This window comes from Trachinotus anak, unplaced genomic scaffold (genome assembly GCF_046630095.1).
Source record: "Trachinotus anak isolate AG129_WGS33_773 ecotype Australia unplaced genomic scaffold, CSIRO_AGI_Tana_v1 ptg000031l, whole genome shotgun sequence".
Classification (NCBI taxonomy): domain Eukaryota; kingdom Metazoa; phylum Chordata; class Actinopteri; order Carangiformes; family Carangidae; genus Trachinotus; species Trachinotus anak.
This window is the reverse complement of record NW_027273882.1, coordinates 6,924,940-6,946,717: the sequence shown is the minus strand read 5'-3', so window position 1 is coordinate 6,946,717 and position 21,778 is coordinate 6,924,940. Positions and strand designations below refer to the sequence as shown.

At 39.2% G+C, this 21,778-nt stretch overlaps 1 protein-coding gene across 5 annotated transcripts; it reads right to left on the bottom strand.

The window, feature by feature from the left end:
* Nucleotides 1–2,651: 2,651 nt before the first annotated feature.
* dnajc5ga (DnaJ (Hsp40) homolog, subfamily C, member 5 gamma a) lies at nucleotides 2,652–21,334 on the bottom strand. Of its 5 annotated transcripts, XR_011686436.1 has the most exons (8): nucleotides 20,971–21,333; nucleotides 12,393–12,520; nucleotides 11,028–11,241; nucleotides 9,979–10,135; nucleotides 8,101–8,285; nucleotides 7,241–7,275; nucleotides 6,216–6,367; nucleotides 2,652–6,047 (listed from the first exon to the last, which is right to left on the bottom strand). XR_011686436.1 is itself a non-coding variant. In XM_071467222.1 (7 exons), the coding sequence occupies exons 2-5, from the start codon at nucleotides 12,509–12,511 to the stop codon at nucleotides 8,104–8,106; spliced, it is 672 nt and encodes a 223-aa protein (XP_071323323.1). In that variant the 5' UTR covers nucleotides 12,512–12,520; nucleotides 20,971–21,333; the 3' UTR covers nucleotides 2,652–6,365; nucleotides 7,236–7,275; nucleotides 8,101–8,103. The 5 variants fall into 5 exon arrangements, 4 of the variants coding, with proteins under 4 accessions (XP_071323323.1, XP_071323322.1, XP_071323326.1 ...); XM_071467222.1 differs by having other exon boundaries at nucleotides 2,652–6,365; nucleotides 7,236–7,275; XM_071467221.1 differs by having other exon boundaries at nucleotides 2,652–6,367.
* Between the last annotated feature and the right edge of the window lie 444 nt (nucleotides 21,335–21,778).

Below are 21,778 nucleotides of genomic sequence, written 5' to 3'. Positions count from 1 at the left end.
AATTTCTATCAGTACAAAAGTTCTCTCTATTATTTATCTATTTTTATTTATTTACTTATTTTCAATTTGATCATTAGATTCTTTTTTGGAAGATTATGATAAATTAAATTAAGACTAAGCGAAAGGATTGAAATCAAGATCTTGATATCAAAAATATTTTTCCAGTGTGAGTTTAAATTGCAAATAATCACACTGATATTAAATTTAAAGATTTTCATTTGTGTAAAACTAAAACTTAAAATTACTTTTTTTTATTAAGTGATGATATAATTACATTGTCTTTATATTTTGGTACAATTGCACTAGAAGTCACTAGTCACACAACTCTTTCATAGCGGTTTTGTATTTGTGGATATTTTATAAAAATGTAAATATGTAGTGTTTTCCTGGCTCCTAAAATAGTTATCAGGCGTTTATGACCAACAATATGATGTGAGAAGCAAAAACAAAATAAAAACTGAAAATCATTCATTATAAATAGAGATGGGAGCATGATTCATAAAATCTATACATATTTTCTGTCCACTGGGATGTGCTAAATTTAAAACGTGGAGCTTTTATGATTGAGTCATCGAGCCAGAGGAGGAGGTTTGAAAATAAAACAGAGTCTGTCAGTAACTGGATCTTAATATAAAGCTGAAAGGAAATAAAAGCAGCTCATATTCACAGCTGAGAGGATATATTTAAACTACAATTCAGCATCATACAGATACTGTTTACTTACATACAAACACTTCCAGTGTTCTTCTCTTCTTTTACACCACCACAGTTATTATGTTGTTGTTTATTGTTGTTTGACTCAGTTTGAGTGTGCAGTGAAGACAGACACACACATGAAATCAAACACAGTCAGTTTGGGATTTAAAGTGCAGATCTGTGTGTAACACTCACAAATATCACACACATCTCTGCCACGACTAAATGATTTACTGTCATCACAGAAACCTTCGATCTGCATCTGGATCTCACATGTTCCAGTGATTTCATTCAAGTAAATTAAAAACTAAAAATAAAAAAATCTAATCTGTCAAATTCCTAATCCTAAAATTCCTAAAGCTTAACCAAAAACTAATCTTTTGTTCTCTGGCCTGTGGCTGAACTTCACAGCAAATTTCTTCAAATCTGTTCCTGCTGAGAAACAAACAAACAAACAAATCAATGGGAAAAAACACCAGCTCCTGGACAGAGCTAATGGAGGAATGGATTCAGTAATTCAAGCAGACGTTACCATCCACAGCTACATCCCATCCTGTTTTTGTGCCAGATGCTGGACGACAGAGTCAGTGAAGGAAAAAAAGTTTTTTTGGGAGCTAGAAAATAAATAGAAATCAGGAAACAGAATCTGGTCAGAACAGCTCCCTGGTGTCAGAAAGGTTAAGGTTACATCAGGTTCTGTTGTAAACTCTGGTTTAACCCTGGTCCCAGAGTCACTCTCTCCTCCTGTCTATGCCCTTTGACCTTTGTCAGCTTCCTGTTAAGCAGAGTAGACAGCAGTAGGGTCAGTTCATAGCGAACAAACACACCAGGTATTTGCTAATCGACAGAATGAAGTCGGCTAAGTGGACTAAGCTACTAATGGGATTACCGGACTATTTATAGGCTGTGGAGCAGAGGGCAGCTGCAGAGGAAGCTAAACATACAGACACAGAGCTATTCATGCTTTACTACCAGCAGCCTGTGGTGACTTCAGGTTATCATTGTGCATCAGCGCCAAGACATAAATGGTAGCTGCCTTTTAGCCTAAAGCATTTTTTTGTTACTGGCAACAAATTCCATTAAAAGACCCAAACCAAGCGTGTTCCTTCATTACAATAAACAGGCGCTCTGTTGTTTATTTTAACCCCATCTCTCTCACACACACCGTCCTGTTTCCATAAATACCCACTGGAGCACCAAATGTGTACTAATCCACCGCTGAAAATAGTCCCCAACAAATCCACTATTTTATCTTGTTTGATTGAGTTTGCTACAAACTTTTTTCAATGAACTGTTGAGCCATAAAGCATTTTAAAGATTTTAAACTTATTCTTAAGGATTTATATCCTCAGGAGGAACCAAAGAGCCGGGGGCTGAGGGCCACAGACAGGGTAGGTATTAACAGATGAGCCGACACATTTGTGGTTCTGGGCTTAAAAATGAAAATATTGAATATCAGTGTTACACCTTTTATCTTTGGTGTGTAAATTCATTAAGTCAATGAAAAAAAGGAGTTAAAATGTCTGGAAGCATCATAGTGTAAATAACAACCCTTTTATTACATTACCCATTTATTTCAGCACTGCTCCACTGTTTGACCTATAGACACTGTATATTGTTACTATTTATACAGTACACACAAACGCAAACGCAAATTGGGGCTTGTACCAAACAAGCGTATTCATTTACATGTGGAGAATATGAATGAAGAGGCCGGGGCATCTTTGTAACACAACAAGGCTTATTTATAGTTTATCGTCTTATTTATAGTCGTGACACATTTTACTTTTGTCAAAAAAAAAAAAAAAAAAAAATGTAGCTTCTGTGATTTGGATGTTGCACTTGGCCGTTTCAAACAGAGATTTCGATAATATTTCGATCAACTGTTCAGCCCTACTTGACTGATAAAGCTGATGTTAATTTTACAACAAATATACAAGACAAAATAACAGACAGGAAGTTATAAAATCCCCGTTTTTTTTATTTGGTTGAATTTCATATTAACTCATTTACAGATCGTCCACAGGGAACTACAACAGTGAGTGACACGCCCAAAAGAAAAAACAAAATAAAAACATCATCTACAATGATAAAACCATGTTGTTCTACTCTCATGTTCAATTGAATCTTTTCTTGACACTCTTCAAAAGATTGTGCCACTGGACAACTTATCCACCCAAGAACAAGAAAGTCATCTATCTTTCCCTGGAAGAACATTAGCTCCATAACTGTTTTTAGCATAAGTGTTAGCATCGTGTTTGTATCACTTAACACAGTGTATGCTAAAAGGTTAGCATGGAGCCAGATTTTAAAGAGCCACGCATATGAATTTAGTGTCTGAACTCATCATTTAAAACTTAACCACCATCACTTTTAGTAATATTAAAGTTCAGTTATGGTATTTCTATGTGATATAAATAAAAAAAAAAATGCATGTACACTGTTAAAACAGACATTAATTCATAAAACATGTCCATTAACAATAAGGAATTTCGTCAGTTGCTTTGCCGTTTTATTTCATTTTTTTTATTTACAACAATTAAAAAAAATAATAAATAACATGTCTCCTGTCAGTGCTCCATGGCCTCGTCGCTTTTATACTGAAATGATCTGATTTGAGAGGATCTGTAATTAGACAAAAATTAAAATACCTGAAATGTTACGAGACACGTAGAGTATGTATAAAGTATGTTTTGGCTATTGATGGCAAAAAAACTCGAGATGGAATAATGACCTTCATGTTTGTACACAGTGAGAAATACAAGCTGATATGTGCTCCTTCAAAACAAGAGCCAGGACAAAGTCATGGAGATGGTGTATGAGCAGTGCGTAATAAGAAATGACTTTACATTAGTTTATTGCAGTTCACCAGGCAATACTGCAGCGCTTCAGCAGCAGAGACGACCTTCACTGTAGTGTGACAGAACATTTAATAAACTACGGATCATTTATTTATCATGGAAGAAAAATGAGAGATTAACCTTTAAATTTCACCCCACCATTAGAAAAAAAAAAACACAAAGATTTACCTACAAGCAACAGAAGTCCTCATTGGACAATAACTCTCCAAACCACATCGACTTATTGACTCCATCTTATTGGTCGGACCACACCCATCTTCAAACTCAGCCCTCAGACAGACAGACATATAAACACCTACTCAAAACCGCCTGTGTTCACACAACAGAGGGTTTCTCCAGGACCACATTTTGCCATGATCACTCACTCTCACACACACACACACACACAAACAGTACCAGGTCCCTGTGGAGGCTGGTATAATCATTAGCTGCAGCCCTAACTGAAGCATGCAGAGGACACTGCTTTGACCAATTACCCATGACTGATAAGTGAATGCTCCTCTAATAATCAGACCCAAATCCAAAGGGGAAAATGTCAAATAAAACCAACTTAAACCCTCAGCGAACACACCTAGTGGAAAGTAAAAGGTGCGTCTGTGATGACCGTGCAGTTCGAGGAGCTGAAGCACCAACACTGATCCAGATTCACTAAAGGTTTGCGCAGGGAGGAGCAATAACAAGCGACCGAAACCAGCGAACGAGGGAACCACGCCAGTCACGGTCATGTACCTGTACGGAATCTCATCATCTTTCCCACAATATCTTCAATATTTATGGGTGACGTCACACTAAACAAGACAGCTACAAACAGTCCTGCACAGGTACAGGTGACATCAAAAGGTTTGTCTGTTCGGTAACTGCTGCCATTATTGTTTAAGACACAGCACTGTCACCAGAGGAGAGGGTTTCCTCTCCTGGAAATTCAAGACATTTGAGTAAAAAGGAAATTCATGGTGCAAAGACGCAAGATTTAACGCAAGTGCCTAAAATCTGCAATAAAGATGGTTGATTTCTTTCTCAGTGCCCTCAAATAAAATTACAACATGCAAACTAAGAGGAAAAAAAAACAAAAAACCTGAATGCTGTCAAATTAGGAGATTGCCCTTGTAATGCAGTCTTAGTGAATCTGGACCTGAGGTTATTGATAATCAAGTAACTTAAACTTTGATGCTTTGTGTCATTCTGGAAGCAACAGAGGTAAAGAAAACATTTACAACCTGAACTGAGACTGAAAAAAAAAAAAAAAAAATGGCAACAGACTCGCTTCACAAGGTGCATAGACCTAAATGCATATTATACAAAACAACTTTGACAAACAGAACTGTGGCTTACAGAGCAAATGGCATTTCCAGAGACTATCAGCCTCCGCCTGTCTCCCCATTGGCTGGCTGGCTACATGGAGCTGCGAGCTTTGGTCTACGGAACAGAACGAGCGCGGTACTGCAGATCTGACAAAACATGACGGATTTAAAGTCTCTTCTAGTTATAGATTCAGCGCTTAGTTTGTTTTCCGTGGTATGGCATCTGTTCACGTCCACTGATGATATAGATAATGCCGGGGGTTACATTTTTTTAGCTGAGGGTGGCACACGATGACGTAAGGGCTGGTACAAGTGTGTGTTTGTATACAGGATGTGTGTAACCAGAGTTTGCATGTCTGTAAGGTTAAGCTTGGCAGTTCTGGGATGTGTCTTGCAGTGCTGTACAGCTGGAGGCATGCATCCGGACAAAAATGCATGCACGCTGGGGAGGAAAGCCTTGACTCTACTCCTGATCTAAATCTTCTACCTCCAGGTTTTGGCTCAGACATTTAAACAAGACGTAAGCTGTGAATGTCAGTCCTGCAGTCACTTCTGCTCCGTCGCATCTCTCAGATTGTGCGTTCATGTGAAATCTTTTTTATTTTTTATTTTTAAACCACCACACTTGGCATCAAGAGTTTCAGAGTAAGAATGAACATCAGTGGGCAGTGACGCAACATTTAACTGAAGGCGATTGTTCCTTGAAAGAAGACAGGAAGTAGACGAAGAGGAGAAAAAAAAAGAAGAGGGGTATTCCACATCGTCATCGTCGGTCTGAACGCGTGGTTTCTGCTTTGCTGCTGGCTTCTGATGATTTGTACACATCACAAGTGGTATCCAATTCCATACCACAGAATGTAGTGGCTTTAAATTAAAGGGGAAGAGATGTAAAAAAAAAAACTCCTGCTGGTCACCAACAGAGTCTGAAAGGGAGGGAGACGGGAGGGAAGGGACTGAGAGAAAGATAAAGATAATTCCAGTTCTGGTCTGGATAGCGGATAAATAACGATGATCACCTTTCCTTCATGTTTTTTTTGCCCTCATGTTTCTGCCCAGTGTCACATCCTTACTGGTTGGAATGGGATGACCAGAACAGATTAGTAAGGAGCTCATGTGTGTTACCAGGCTGGACCCTGGAGATCTGGACTGCTGCCACGGTCACATCCAGCCCAGGTTGGACTACGGCAAGCTGGAAGGAGAGAGTTGACTCACTGGAGAAGGGCTGGTCACCGTATATTTACGAGATGGCATGAACCTTTCAATGAGGGTCTTAGCCCAGCTTGTACTTTAATTTACATGAATACTCCTCCATACTGTGAGTTCCATGGAGGGGGGCTAAGAGCCTTTAAGTGCCCACCTTGCAGGTGTCGTCCAGTGGGTAGATGAAGTAGGATGAGGGGGGAGGATTTAGGTGTGGGCCTGGGCTGGCTGGTGGCTGTGGGCTGGCTGGTCTCTGGGTCTCTGGCAGCAGTCGAATGTGGCTGGGTCATAATGAGGATTCGAAAGGCTGAAGAGGGAGAGAAGTAGAGACACAAGTGAAACACAGACACAGGTTCAACAGTAACAGTAGCTGGGTTTCAAAAAATAGAAGAATTTTTTTTTAGAAAAGTCAATAAAACACAGTTGTGAATGGTCTGTGTTTCCATTGAGTGATGTTATTTGAATAAAGCTTTATTTTCTCCTCTTGTGATATTTATAAACCTGACGACTCTCATGGGGCCGGATTCAGCAGGAGCCATTACTTGAATGTGAAAAAAGTGTTTCTATTTCAATTTTACAAAATATGGCTTTGTCAGATCAAACCACCTCATGCAAATGTATAAATTCTTTTGCAACATTTGAGTTTTTTCAAAACTCATGTGTTAATTATTTGTTTTTAAGTTCACAAGTTCAAACAGCACAATAAGCAGATTAATGGAAACACACCTACAGTCACTGCTGCCTCTGGCTGTGTTTCTATTGTGTGACTTACATACATGTGTCGATCCCACATGGACTTACAAGACTACAAAATACTGGTTAAACATTTAAGTTAAACAAATAGAAACACTGCAAACACAGAACTTTGGCCTGTGCCTAAAACACTACAGATAAACTCTAAAAAGTAAAAAAGTAAAATGTCTCCATCTGGTATTTTCTGTGTTGCCTAATTACTCTCAGCATTACTCTTACCCAATTACTCTCAGTTTCAACTCTCAGCATAGAAATTCATTTTTTATGTACAATATGATCAAGGATGTTTAATGAAAGCACTTAACTTTCATATCAGTTAAACCTATTTCAATAAAAATAAAAAATAAAAAAAAATCTATCCTCTCCTCCTGGCACTATTTTCATATATGGACAAATATAAATAATGACACAACATTTTACCTACCTTCTTCTGCTTGTTGAGACTCATCCACACCCTCACTTTCCTGTGGGAGGAGAGAAAAACAACAGTTTCACATATAACAACATTGAAGAAAAGCAAAACAACAGAGCATGTGTAGCACATTTACATATAATCTCTCCAAATTTCTTTAGGCCCAAATGGACAAAGCTTTAAACAGGGTATCTGCAGGTTTCTACAGCCGAATAAAGTTTTCAAAAACAGGCCTGGATTTGAATTAAAGAATATATTAACAAAATAAAAACAGTAAAAACCTGACTACTCTTGATAAACACAGGTAAAATCTTAAAACATAAAACAGGCAAAATAAAAAAAACAGTTAATTAGAAAAAGGACATGAAGTTAATTTTAATAAAGCAGACAAATGAATGTGTAGAGCTGTTAATTTTCAACAAAACTCTGCCTGAATGAAAACAAGGTTTCATCTCAGCAGCTTTTTTTGAGTTTCCCTGTCAGTCAGACTGTAAGTGTCAAGCACAAGCATTAAGTATAAAACGATGCTTTATAATAAGCCAACAGTACGACATACAAGAAGCCACAGCAGTTAATTCAGCTGCGCTCATGTTCCGACAGTGCAGTGCAGGTTTAACGTGTCAGTAAACGTATGGACAGTGAGGAGACATGCAGGTACAGGACAGCGTGAGCGACATGATGAAGGCTGAACATGTGTGACGGTGGTAGTTGGACAGTGTGGGTGGTTTGTTATGGATGAGTGAAGAAGCAGAACATGAGCGACGTGCTGCAGGGAGGGCAGCTGACAGGCAACACCGACGATGAGGACGGTTTCTCATACAAGACAAAACGGACGAACGACAATGCGAAACACAAAACTGGACGACGTGGCTCTTACGAGTCATTTCGACTCTGGTAAGGTCTCTCCGGGGTTTTCTTCCCCTGCTGGGTTGGCTGAGGTCGGCGCCTGGGGCTCAGGTGGAGGCATTGGCATGGGCATGGGCAGGGGGATGGGCTGACTCTGGCCTTCTGGGCTTTCTGGGCCCAGATTAGATGTGGGCTGGCCTATGATTACTGTGTTACCTGTTGGGTTGGAGCATGAAAACAAGAATCCTGCAGAGTGAGAGCATGTTAAATCAGAACGCCATGGGCTGACTTTAGCTTTTCTTCAACACTATTTTTCCCCCCAGATGCATTTTCAGTCAAGCCTCTGTCGTCCGAGAGGATTCAAAGTGAAGAGGAAATAACACAATCTTCTTCTTACACATGAAAAGTTGAATTTAAAAGCAGCTAATGTTAGCTAATATTAGCCAACTCGTAGAATATGTAGACACTGCTGCGACTCCATGACGATATGTTCTGTAAATGTTACATCATTTCACTTCACAGGGAAGGAGGAGATAAAACTGCACCATCCACTGAGTTTCATAGCCTCCAGTGTTGTTGACTCTTCCTCAGGCCTCAGGTCTGAGACACACACACCACGTTACAGCAGTAGTAACATCTTCATTATGACTTCAGCTTTGGTGCACGTCATCCTCCTCCCTCTTTCTCTCCATGTTTCCTGCCTGTCTCCACTATCAACTAAAGAACACAGGCAAAATGCCAAAAGAGAAAAATGATGACCATATTAATCTACAGAGAAAGTACAGGGTGAACGATGAAGTCCAAACTCTCCAGATAAAACTGTAGAATTGTACAAGATTTTGTGAGTAAACATCATCCAACTTCAGATGAAAAGTTATCACAAATGTCACTGTGGGAAAAAAACAACCAGATATTTTATTTCCCACAGTGAGTCATCAGCTACAGAGGACGACATCTACAAAGGATGAGACTGGTGAAGCTGCTCTGCTCCAGTTGTTTTGACATTTCTTACAACCACAGAAGAAAAAAAAAAAAAAAAACACCAAGTCTGTGCATAAATCTACAATGAGTCTATTTTTCTTCTAGTCTTTCACAAGGGCTCAGAGATTTTAACAGACTGATTCAAGACACATTTTTAGTTCTGAGGATTTTTTGTGATGTGAAAACTTGATAAAAACACAAATGTCTCTAGTAAACAAACAAGAGTGGAAAAGCAAGAACAAAAACAACAATAACAACAGCCAAGTCTAAAACTCTTCATGTGTCCACATCTTGGTTGAATTAATACTCTATTAGTCATCAGAGCAGAGTTTTAACGCATCTATGTTGTAATACTAATGTTACGTTCCCATCTGAGCTGCAGAAATCTTTCACCTCAGCAGTGACGACTAAAATAACTGTTGTGATCAGACATTTTCCATAATCTGTTGGACGTGTGCACGTGTTTTCAGAAGAACCCTATAAATGGCCTCAACGCAGGACAGTTACAATGCAACTGAAGCAACAGTGGCTGCACCTTTTGTTAGTCGTAGGTACTGTGTTAATGAAGTTACTGTATCCTGCACACTGCTCACACTACAGTTCTTCTTCAACAGAGACCACAAACAGTTCATAATCACATGCACCTGTCTACTGCATGTGATTTACAACAGAATCAGATGGTGCATTCAACCCCCCACAGTCAGAGAAGCTGTACTCTGCCTGTAGAAACTGATCATCAACTTATTCAGATAACAGAGGCGATTCATTTGTTGCCTTGCAGGATGTTTTACTGTTTTCTACATCTAAAGATTCTTCCTGTTACATCAATATGGCAGAATATTTTCAACATTAAGACTCTCTTGCCCTGTACAGAGAGGATGTTACACTACATGAATCAAACACCCCCTTGTCCTGAGCCTCTTCTCACCTCCGTCCTGCTCTGCTTTGATTTGAGCCTCCAGGTCCTCGGGGTCGACATAGTGGTAGCTCTCGTCGTCGTCTGGTGGTTTACACTTCCCGCAGCAGAAACAGCAGCAGCAGCAGCAGCAGCAGCAGGTGAACAGTGTACAGCACAGGACCAGACCCTGCAGGGGTGACAACACTTTTTATTACAATTTTCAGCCAAGTGACTGCAGACAGGGATCTATCACAACTGTCTTTATCTCCACATTATTGACACTGGGAAATTAAAATTATGCACAGTGAGGATTTGATTTAATCTTGTGAAATAGATTAGTCAAGTCAGCATCACTAATTTGTCTTAAAGGGCTTAAAAGTGCTGTACAGTAAATTACCCTGACACTTTTAGGACTGATGCGTGTGTGAGCCAGTGACTCTTCAAGTGTCTCAGAACGAAAGTGAAGATAAACGACGGAGTCCGATTCTGACACAGGAGCCATCACAGATTCACCATGGAAATTTTCCACTTTATAATGTAGCAAAACTGATTTTAGAGGAAAAGAAAAAGCTCCTTTATGTGCAGGGGGTTCATGAAAAGACAGTAGCAGTCTACAGTAAAACACATAACACTTTAAACTATGGTAACTATAACAATCGTTTCCTAACAGAAACATTTTAAGCTTCATAAAGGCGACACTTGTTCCTGATCTGTTGTATTAGTTTGCATTAGATGATTGTACAGCTGCTGCTTTAATTATGTTATATCAAATCAGGGCTGGGCAAACTGACAAATACTTTGTGAACATTTTCCTTTTAAAATCAAGTATCTTGACAACTTTGCTGACATAGTAAAACAAGTTTTTACCTTTAGAAATGTTCAATATTACATTTGTAATTCATGAAAATCCCTCAGCCTGAAGTGACTGTAATACAACCTGAGCAAACTCAAGCTCTCGAAATGGTCAAAAGCAATTAGAATAAAACTCTGTGCAGCGTCAACCCCCCATAAAAATAAAAAATTATCTGTAAGAGCTTTTATAAATCCACACAGATTACAGGCAAAACAAAAACACACACCTTAAACCACCATTTGGACATGAGGAAGTAGTATTTGACGCTTTCCTCTCCAAACTGTTCGGACACATAAAGGCCCATGGAGCCGTACTCGTCATAAATCTTCCTCTTGGTCTCATCATTTAAAATAGAGTTGGCGTTGTTGATCTCCTTAAACTTCTCCGCTGCCTCAGGGTTGTCTGGGTTCTTGTCCGGGTGGTACTTCAGCGCTAGTTTTCTGACAGGAGAGAGACGACAAGAGGAGGACAGAAAATCCAATGATGCAAAGTCAAGCAGAGGAAAGGAAGCAAATCAGGGAACATGATCAGGTTTCAGGGCCAAATCTGATCTTTTTATCTTTAGTTTGTTAATGAATAGCAAATAATTAACTGTTAAGCAAAGTCAATTTGTTTGTGAGAGAGAGAGAGAAAAGAGAGAGAGAGAGAGAGAGAGATCTAATAACAAACATGATGATGAGATGAGTTTCTAAAAATTAAATCTGTAACTGAAACGATAAGTTGATTGAAGAACATTAATTGCAACTATTCTCATAATTAATTGTAATAATTTTTGTCATTTTTCAGCCAAAAAAAACAAACAAAAAAAAAAAAACCCCAAAGATGAGCAACTTTCAGCTTCTCAGTTGTGAGGATTTGTTACTTCTCTTGTCTGGAAATTTTCAGTTGTTGAATGTAATGAGTCATTTAACGTCATTACCTCAATCTTAAGAAATTCTGGAAGCCAGTTTCACAATTTTGTGACAATTTACAGACCAAAAAAAGTGAGCAGCTAATCGAGCAAATAATCACCTGACAAACTGAAAATGAAAATACCACGACGTAATAACTTGAGTTGTTTATTTGTCAAATATTTCCTGGTTCTAGTTTTGTTGTTGTTGTCGGGTTCATTATTATCGTCATCATTATATCATTATAACTTTAATGTCATTAGTTGTTTTTTTGCTGGAGCTGCAGGATCCAGATGTGCCACTACAACAACACTCCTCCTCCTCCTCCTCCTCATTAATATTATACCCTGTTAAGTGCCTCAAGATAATATGTTATGATTTGTCGCTATACAAATAAAACTGAATTGAAAAACGGAATTATTATCTTATGCTGTCATGTCAGCTTGTCTCCAGTTGCACAGGCAGAAATTTGCTCTTTAGTAACACCACTGGTGGAGGAATGTCTCTAATCAGCACTTGAGCAATGTGGCCAGTTATGAGGGAACATTTGCCAACACAATCAGGAACAGGATTATTCAGCCTGAGGATTTAGGAAATACCCAAAGTAATAATTAGAGTGCGATTACCCTTCCTAGAGACTAATCCTGTCGACTGAGACGGATGAAAAAGTTGAGGAATACTTCATGTTACCGAACGCTCACCTGTACGCTTTCTTGATGTCCTCAGCTGTGGCTCCTTTCTCCAGCCCTAGCACCTTGTACACACTCTCCCCAGCGGTGGACATCTTCCTTTGGGGGCGGGTGGCGTTCGGGTCAGCCATGGCTCACCTCTGTTCATAAGGAGAAATCCAAAATTACCCAATCAAATATCATTAAAAGATTATGACGCATATTATCAAACATTGCTGAGATCAGATGTTGCAGCTTGTTGCGAGAGACCAAGATTATAACATCTGACTCTGAGCAGTTCCTGTAACCTCCCATCACTGTTGTTTAGCAAAGGAGCAGCCTGCATTAGTTTATGTAGATTGAGTCAGCACAGAAGACAGGGTTTCAGAAACAGTGCTGAGAAGGCAAATGAGGGATATTAACTCCTGCTTCAGGCCAGAATGTTGCACATCAAAGTAAAAGACAAAAAAGACAGAAATCAGCACGTAGCATTAAAAATAAATTAAATGCAGCGCCGCAAAAGAGCAACACAACAGACAGCAATGTGAAGATATTTCAGTTACTGAACTTTTCCTCTTCTCCCTCCCACTCGCTTCAAGATGCACATCAAGAGTCTGAACTTACAGAGGTCTGATATTAACAACTAGAGCTGAAACTATTAGTTGATTAATCAATTAGTCCAGCAAGAAAAATTAATCTGCAACTATTTTTATAATAGATCAATTGTCAAAGTGGTTTTCAAGCAAAAATACCAAAAAATGCAACTTCTTATTTTTAAGGGATTCTGTTTTTCTTTTGTTAAAGTGATAGTAAATAAATAATTTGGTTTTTTTTTTAACCGTTTGTTGGACAAAAGAAGCTCTTTAGAGACATCAGCTTGGCCTTTAAGAAAACTACATGAGTATTAACTATTTTCTGACATTTCAGAGACCAAATGATTAAAAGATTAGTCAAGAAAATAACTGGCAGATATTACTATTATATCAGTAATGAAAATATCTTTCCTTGCAGCAACAGAATGTTACAATGAGCAATAAAGTTAATTATATTTCACTGTCAGTTAAGTATTCACCTAACAAATGTACATATGGTTCCTGATTGCTGTGGACATCTCAGATTTCCCCCCCCCCAGTGATTCAAACAAATGAATAAAGTGAAATAAAACATCAATTTAGTTACTCAAGCAAAGACACAGGGACATCTCTCATCCCTCCTCCTGTTAACAAAGAGCAGGATTACCATGTTAATTCCCATATAAACCAATTGTGCTGCAGTGGTGGGAGGGTGGGTGTTTAATCAGCCTGTAGTATTGACTGAACAGCATCATGAGCAAGATTTTAATCATCAGCTCAACGCGTTACTGTCAAGTGCAACCAATCCTCACAGGTGAGCTGTGGAGTCTGCAACTGAAACCTGAGATTTCTGGTTAAAGCTTTTTTCACTTTGCAGGTTCTTCCAGTGACACTGATGCTGCAGTTTGCCTCTGCTCCATCTCGTCCAGTCGTCTACATGTTCACAGATTATTAAAGCTGCATCTAATGATTAATCTGCAGATTAATCTGGGTTGTCCTCATATCATTTGTTCTATTTTTATCTATTTTTTATTTAAATTTTTGCTTTTATTTGAGTGGAGAGTGACAGATTTGAGCCCAGGCTGCTCAGCCTTGATATGTGGTACACTCTCTACCAGGTGAGCTGCAGGTGTTGTGACCCCAAATGAGAGAAAACTGTGGAAAAAGGTCCATCACAATAACCCAGAAACACAAGGTGACGTCCTCAAACGTCTCACTTACTCTGAGGAACAGAAAACCAAAGGATTTTCGGTTTAATATCACATAAGAGAAAGAAAAGAAGTAGGTCATTTAAACACTCGTCTTTCCGCCTCTCAAAATGTGAGGAGATTCTATCTTTTCTGAAGACGTTAAAACAGGCATTATTCAAGGTTTTCTGACCTTTTAATTGGCCAACTGATTAAAATGATTAGAAAATAATCAGCAGACAAATTGATAATAAAAATAATTCTAAGTTGAAGCCCTACAATACTGACACATTGGTTATAATCTGACGGTGAACTGGTTATTAAACAGCTGCTTATTTAAACATCCAGCAGATATGGAGCTATATTATCATTTATTTCTGGCTGCCTGTCAAACGTTAAGTCCAACAATCACTCCACCAGTTCCTGAGGGAAATCTCTGCCTCTGTAGCTGCTCATCGCTGATCACAGTCACACACTGTGTGTCTGCTGTTTGCTGCTGAGCAAACAATAAAGTTGTGGGCTGGAGAGCTAAACAATGAGCCCAAACTCATGTGATACAAGTGACCCCCCCTTCGCACTGTCGTTTCATACACTGTCACAATAAACACACCGATTTAATTAGACAAGTTGTCGTCATTTGTTTGTACTGATCTGTTTGATGATGTGCAGATGTCAGCTGTCAGGTTTGTGGTGCAGCAATTTCTGTCATCACCATCTTTAGTGCTGATGCCGTTGCTCTGATGTTTTTAACAATATATTTCCCAGAGACACAAAGTTTAGAGAAAAGGAAGCAAATGCACACCTCGCTCCTGATGGTCCCAGGTCTGGAAGCCAGAGGGAGGAGGGGAGCATCACCTGGAGTGAGGTGTGTCACTTCCTTTAGGGGCTTTTTCACCTGAAGAACTAAACTTAAAAAGATCTGACCCTTCGAGCTTTAGGACATTAAATTTAAAAGCTCAAATAAATCTATTCTTACTTATGTTTCAGAACTAGAAGCAATGCATTACAGTATTGTTCAATAACCCTGAATGAGAAGCCCACATTTACAACATACAGAGGGATTTCTATTAAACTGTGGCTGCTGGACAAACACACACGTGGCGACTCTTATTCAGCCGCACACATAATGCTGTCCGGGTCGTTGACTAAAGAAGATTACATTTTGCTGATCTCACAGATTACCCATCCAAGTCCATGTCAGAGAGGGCCAACGTCCTGGTCAGAGTCTGGCTAGACAGCACCGCACACACACAAACACACACACACAGACACACACACAGACACACAGAGACACACACACACTACAACAAGCTAAACAAGTATCTACAGATCTACAGCGACGTGTGAAAAACAGTAGTTGCAGTACGAGCTGGAAGGAGAGCGAAGACAGAGGGAGTTACACTGTGCAGGCCGTCAGCACAGTGAACAGCAGCGACTGCCCCTGACACAGGACTGACAGCTCTCATTAAGCATTTCCACAACTGTATGAGCTATGGATAAAGGCAAAGAAAATCCAAGGAATCCTTGAAAGTCAAGTCAATAAATAAATAAAATTCAACTCTAAACCACTGAGAGGTTGATGCACACTGGACTAACACTGTCAGACATGTTTGCTGGCATATTCAAGGCAATTTTCTCTGGATTTTTTTTTTTTAACTTTACACATGAGGCAGATTTGCAAAGGATTAAAAACTGGACGACTTTTGCAGTTATTACAAACAGCACAGTGACCCCACCTAATACTGGAGCTGTGTGAATAAGCCTTTTGTTATTTCAACTAAGCATAAGTCATCTCCTCTCTTCGTCAAACTCACATATTTAACTTATTAAGAGAGAAGAAAAAGAAGAATATTTTCAGTTTTTTCCTGAGACCAGTCCATTAAATGAGACTGCAGTTGGATTGGAAGAGACAACATGTTCAGGGCTGAAACTCAGTTATTTCCATTGATGATTATTTTCTCAAATAAATCGATTAAGGCGAGTGTGTGGAAGGAATGACTACCGGCGGCAGTGTAATCCAAACAAAGGAAAGATCATAGCAGATCTGCTGCTGATCATCAGGTGTTTGTATGCACAACAGGGTCAGCAGTGCTAATACTTGGTACATCTCGTCGATATATTTAATTGTAATACCTCCATCTTTTAGTGAGTTAGGGGTAAATTAGTGACAGTGAAGTATTTCAGAGTCAGCTAAACAACCACTCTGAAAACATCTGCTGTGTTCCTGCAGAGTCAGACACAAACAGAGCTTCACTTTGTTCAAATTTAAACTTTTTAATCCACTAAAATTAGATCTCCATCCTGAGGGTGTCTTTCACAAGAGACTTTTCCACAGGAAGTGAACGCTGGCCAGAGACTGTAGATGATAACTACACTTACTCACTGGCTTTTGTGCTTTAAGGTCTTTTTTTTTTGCTTTTAACAGGAAAATCCCCTGAATCAAACTCAGTGCACCGGGGCAAGAGAAAGCAGCTTTATTTCTATTGTCTGTTATCCGATTAGTTAAGACCCTCCTGCTGTGAGAAGAAAAATTAAGCTTCACACTGCTTACCTGCGTTTGTAATTGTAACAGATGGTGTTGTAAACTGACACCATATTGTTTTGGTTTTTTTCGTCCACATTCACAGTAGTGTCACTGCAAAGGATTCAGGTCACTCTGGAGTTTTTCCAAAGACAGAACACTTTGAAAATACACAGGTTTTTCTCTTCTAGTTTGGGAAAATGGGAGAAAATGGCAGCAGTCCACCTACGTTTGAGTGGACAGGCAAACAGAGCCGCAACTACTATTGATAAATTGACTGACAGAAAGTTAATCAGAAGCTATTTTGATAATCAAATAACAATTTTAGTTATTTTTTTAAGTTAAATATATGCTGTTTCTAGATTCGCAAATGTGAGGCTTTTTCTTTCACACATAATAATGAAGTGAATATCTTTGGATTTAGTTTTTCCAGACAAAACAAAACGTTTGAAGAATGTAACTCTGGAAAAGTAAAATGGCCATTTAACACTATTTAATGTCATTTTACAGGCAGAACAATTAATTGAGAAAATAATCTGCAGATTAACTGATAATGATGATGATCATTAGTTACAGTGCGAGCAGCAGATTGACAGTGTGATTTCCATCAACTCTCCTATGAACGCATGTGTGTGCTCTTAAGTGTATACGACAATAAATTATTGCATTTAGTTCACAAAACAAAAGAAAAATCCAGTCAAGCTCCTGACTGGAATAAACCCTGAGAGGAGGAAATCAAAAAGGCCATCATTTCTCTCTGCAATGGAAACGCCACAGGCCCAGATGGCGTTCGGGCCGGAGCCAAGTGAATGCTTCATGCATACTCCAGGCACGCTACACAGGAGGAAGCAGTTCCACAGAACATAAAAACAGGCCTTAGACGTTTGCTTTAGTTTTACTGTAAACCTCTGAGACCACTGAACTGCTGCCAGGAGAGGTCTGCAGAGATCAAAGCGCCGCCCTGCAGCTCACACTGAAGCAATCGATCAAGTATCACTGAGCCAGGTCTATTAGGTTAATTAGCCAACTGCGGTCGTTGTGGTGAACTGCCCCGTATGTATGTATACTATACTATACTATACTATACTATAAGAACAATTTGTGGTTTTATATAATGTTATACAATATTATTCCATACTCAAAGTCACTTGGCAGCTTTCTTGACACACACAGGACCCAGATGTGACAAAAGGAAAAGTTTAAAAAATCCCTCTGACATGTCAAACGCTGAAAATTGCATTACCCAAACAAACAGGGGCCACAACACTGACTGAAAGACCAGGTCTACGTTCAACATCAGACTATTAAAGATTATGATGAAAAAAGATTCCCATTAACATTATAATGTAAACCCTTATTCCAAACCAATTTCAGCCAGCATAGAAATAAATTCCTGAGCATAGACACAAAAAGATTTGATTTATTACTCAAGTTCATATTTAGAAGTACTTCAGTGATCATTTTTTAAAAAGCTATTAGTAAAGAACATAAAAGTACGTCTAGCTTCTGTGTTGTGCCAGCGCCACAAGATGAGGCTTCTTATAAAAAAAAAATCATTTGATGACCGAGGGCAACAACTCCCATTAAAATTCTCATCCAGCGAGGATAGAAACTCTTAAGAGAGTCTGCAGTACTGTTGCTCTTAAAATAGCTCCTTATTGTTAAAAATAACAATAGCTTTTTAAGCTGTGTGACATGTAATTGCAACAGCCAAGGACGAGCACCAAAAAGTTCTATACAAAATGACTTCAGTTTAACACATTGTACCCACACTGAGCAATATAATTACAAACCAAACAGTCCAATATGACAGGAACTAAGAGCATTCATTCAGAGACCTTCAACATTACACTGTGAGCACCGAGTGGAAATCAATGCAGACACAAGAGCGAAAAATCAGGACACGTATCACTGTAAATGTTAAAGATAAATGCCTGGTAAATAAACTGTTTTTCATAGGTAACTTTTCCCTTTATGTGTCTTACCAAGACGGGACTAGTTGAATGAGTTGAGACCAACATAGTTCAAATTTACAAGACTGAAACAAGTCGACCACCAATGTGAAAACAGAAACGCCAAATATACTGTACGTTTTGAGGAGATCCACTTTATGAATCCTGGTTAAGGCAGCAACTAACGATTATTTTCATTAGTAATTAATCTGCTGATTATCCTTGTCACTAATTGATAAGTTGATAAAATGTCTGAAACCAGTAAAAATGCTGTCACTTTTCCAGAATTCAAAGATAATCTGTTAATGGTGAGCTGAACTCAAATATATTCAGATTATCCTCGAAGAAAACTAAGACAAACAGCAAATGATGAGACCCCAGAAAAAAACAGGTCTGAGGGGTATAAAGATTATTTTACATTAGGTGTTTATTTTTCCAAAAATTATTACGGACCAATATTCTGACAAAGGAGGGAAGTCCTAAATAAGAAACATGGCACTCCTGATCTACATCCATCCAAGCTTCTACTTCAGGAAAAGGAGCAGACTGAAGGCAATGAGCTGCTCAAGTCTCCAGAAACTTGACTGTTCAGGTTTAACCATCTACCATCAGTGATCGTTTTCTCCATGTATTTAAGTATTGTGCCTATAAAATGACAGAAAACTGATTTTTTTTACTTCACGTTACGGACAAGGCAGGTACACACCGTGTTCAAACTCAGGTTACTTTAGAGCTGTGTGAATGGGGCCTGAGCATTATCAGGTCACCTGCTCTCTTGATCAAAACACAAACTAAGATATTCATGTCATTAAAGAAGAAAAAGTGGAATACGACATTAAGGCCTGTCTGTTTAAAGCAATACAAATCATGAAGGGAGGAATTACTGCATGACTGCTGCATTAGACTGCGTCAGGTTTAGACAGGTGTATCTAACAAACTGCAAACTAAGAGTATACAACAGTATAAGGCGCACAAATGCCAATCGTTCTGCATGAACCGCTTTTAACTACTGACTACTTTTGTTTTATGTCTCTTTCTGGTCGTTTTGCATCACTTTGTAGTGGTGCTCAACAGGCTCGCTCAATAATCAATCCAATAATATTATTTAATATTACCACTCTTACTTAACTAAAGGATGTGAAGACTTCCTCCGCTGCTTCTTGTAGATTAACAGTAACCTTTTATAATCTGAAGTATCTGAATGGCCACATTTATCAGGGGGGAGCACATGCACATGCTCATTTCAGGGCACAAAGCCTTGATTTTTATAATTAGGTCATTGGATCAGGCGTGAATGAACACACACAACCTCCCACAGGAACCTGATGTAGACATGAGGCCAAACTGTCACTGTCTGACCACTTCTCTGCTGTCTCCCTCACGTTTTACCTTTGAACCTTTGTCTCCACGTTAACTGAACAAAAGCATGACTTGACAGGCAGCTTGTCAAACTCACACAGCAGGTCGCCCTGAGAGAAGGAGGCTGGTGCTGAGGGATATCTGGCCGGTCTGGTGAAGGAGGAATGCCGTGTGATTGTCGCCTGTTTGTCCTTGTGGAGCTCTAATCCTTTGCTAATCTGATTGCACATGAGAACTAGTTACTTTCTATTTTACACCCGGTCATTCATAAAAAAATAAAGAAGATGTTACTGGGAACATTTGAACAATCTCTTCATTCCTCCTTGTTCTGTTTTAATTTATTTCTCTCTGGTTTTCTTCATCAAAGCAAGTCACTGCAGCCCAGGTGTTGACAGGTAGCTAGCAGTTACCTAATCTAACTGCCACATCTCAACAAACCCATTTCATTTAAACCAAGACTTCATAAATAAATGTCTAAAATGTCAGGTAGCACTTGTGGCCCGTTGTGTTAAGCTACCAGCTAGTCAGAAGTAGCTGAGGTAGCACGAAGACAAAGATACGCCAAATTACATTTGCAATTTTGGCAATTTAATAAATTGCAATTATGTCTACACAAAATATACATAGCAAGCTTCGTCCTAACCTTTCCAAGACATTGGTATGAGCAAAGTTATCAATTCGGTGTACACCTTACACACAGCTAATGCAGCACTTTTTCCAACAGAAGTAATAATCCACACTAACAGTCGTTCACCAATGTTCGCTGCCACCGCCCTCCAAACGTTAAAGGAAAAACGTTTAATATCGTGTTTGGACCTATGACTCAACTGAAAGAGCAAACTAACGTTTTACACGATATTTAGACTCATTTAGGATCGCGGAACAACCCTACCGGGCTGAGAAGCAAGTGAACCTTAAACCTACATATTTCTGAATGGAGTTTGGCGTACGCGACCGAGACAGCTATCCACAGTTAGCTAACCGTATGCTAGCTAATTTAGAACTGCCGAAATACCTTACCTTGGGCAAACTGAACACTGTATATCTCGCTGTGATGTTAGGTGGATCATAGAGGCACCCGGTTGAATGTCTGAACTCCCAGTTGAAGGGTCCGAAACACGGCGGTGTCAGCCCGGAGCCGGAGGAGCGGGAGCTGCTGCGCCGCCGGGTCGCCTCTCCGGGTACGGCTCTCTCCGCCAGAGGTTATTGGCTGTTTCCTCCTTCCAGGAAACGGAGACGGTGGGATGTTGCTTTCAAGGTTTCGTCCAAAATCCACCTTTCAAGTAAAAATAACTAATTCTGAATTCAGATGTTTATTGATTTCACAATTAACCATCCAGTTACTTGATGTGCTGCAGCTGAGGAGCAGAGAGGAGGAAAAGCACATCCGTTAAAATGCAGTTAGTTTTTTTAAGTTCCTTATTCACCAAATGCTGTAAATATCAGTACTTTTAGGAGCCTGTCAGCCTGTATATTTGCAAATATCCATAGAGTCCAAGAATGAAAACAGAAACACACTATTTCCATGGGATGTTAGAAAATAACGTGAAAATACAGGGAATTAAAAGCCATAAGTGTGTGCAGTCTGGTCCTTAAACGCCTCAGCAGCGGTAATATCACACAGGAGGCCAAGTTTATGATTTATAGATATGTAATAATCACCACCTCATCACACTGTCCTCCCAATATTTATAACTTTGCTGAGTCACCCAAGCATCCTTGTGCTTTAGATGTAATTTAGATTTTTCTCACAGTTCTTGAATGCAACATTTATAGTAACGCCACCTCTGTTTTCTCTAATCATCACATGCTTTGATCACGGTTCTTC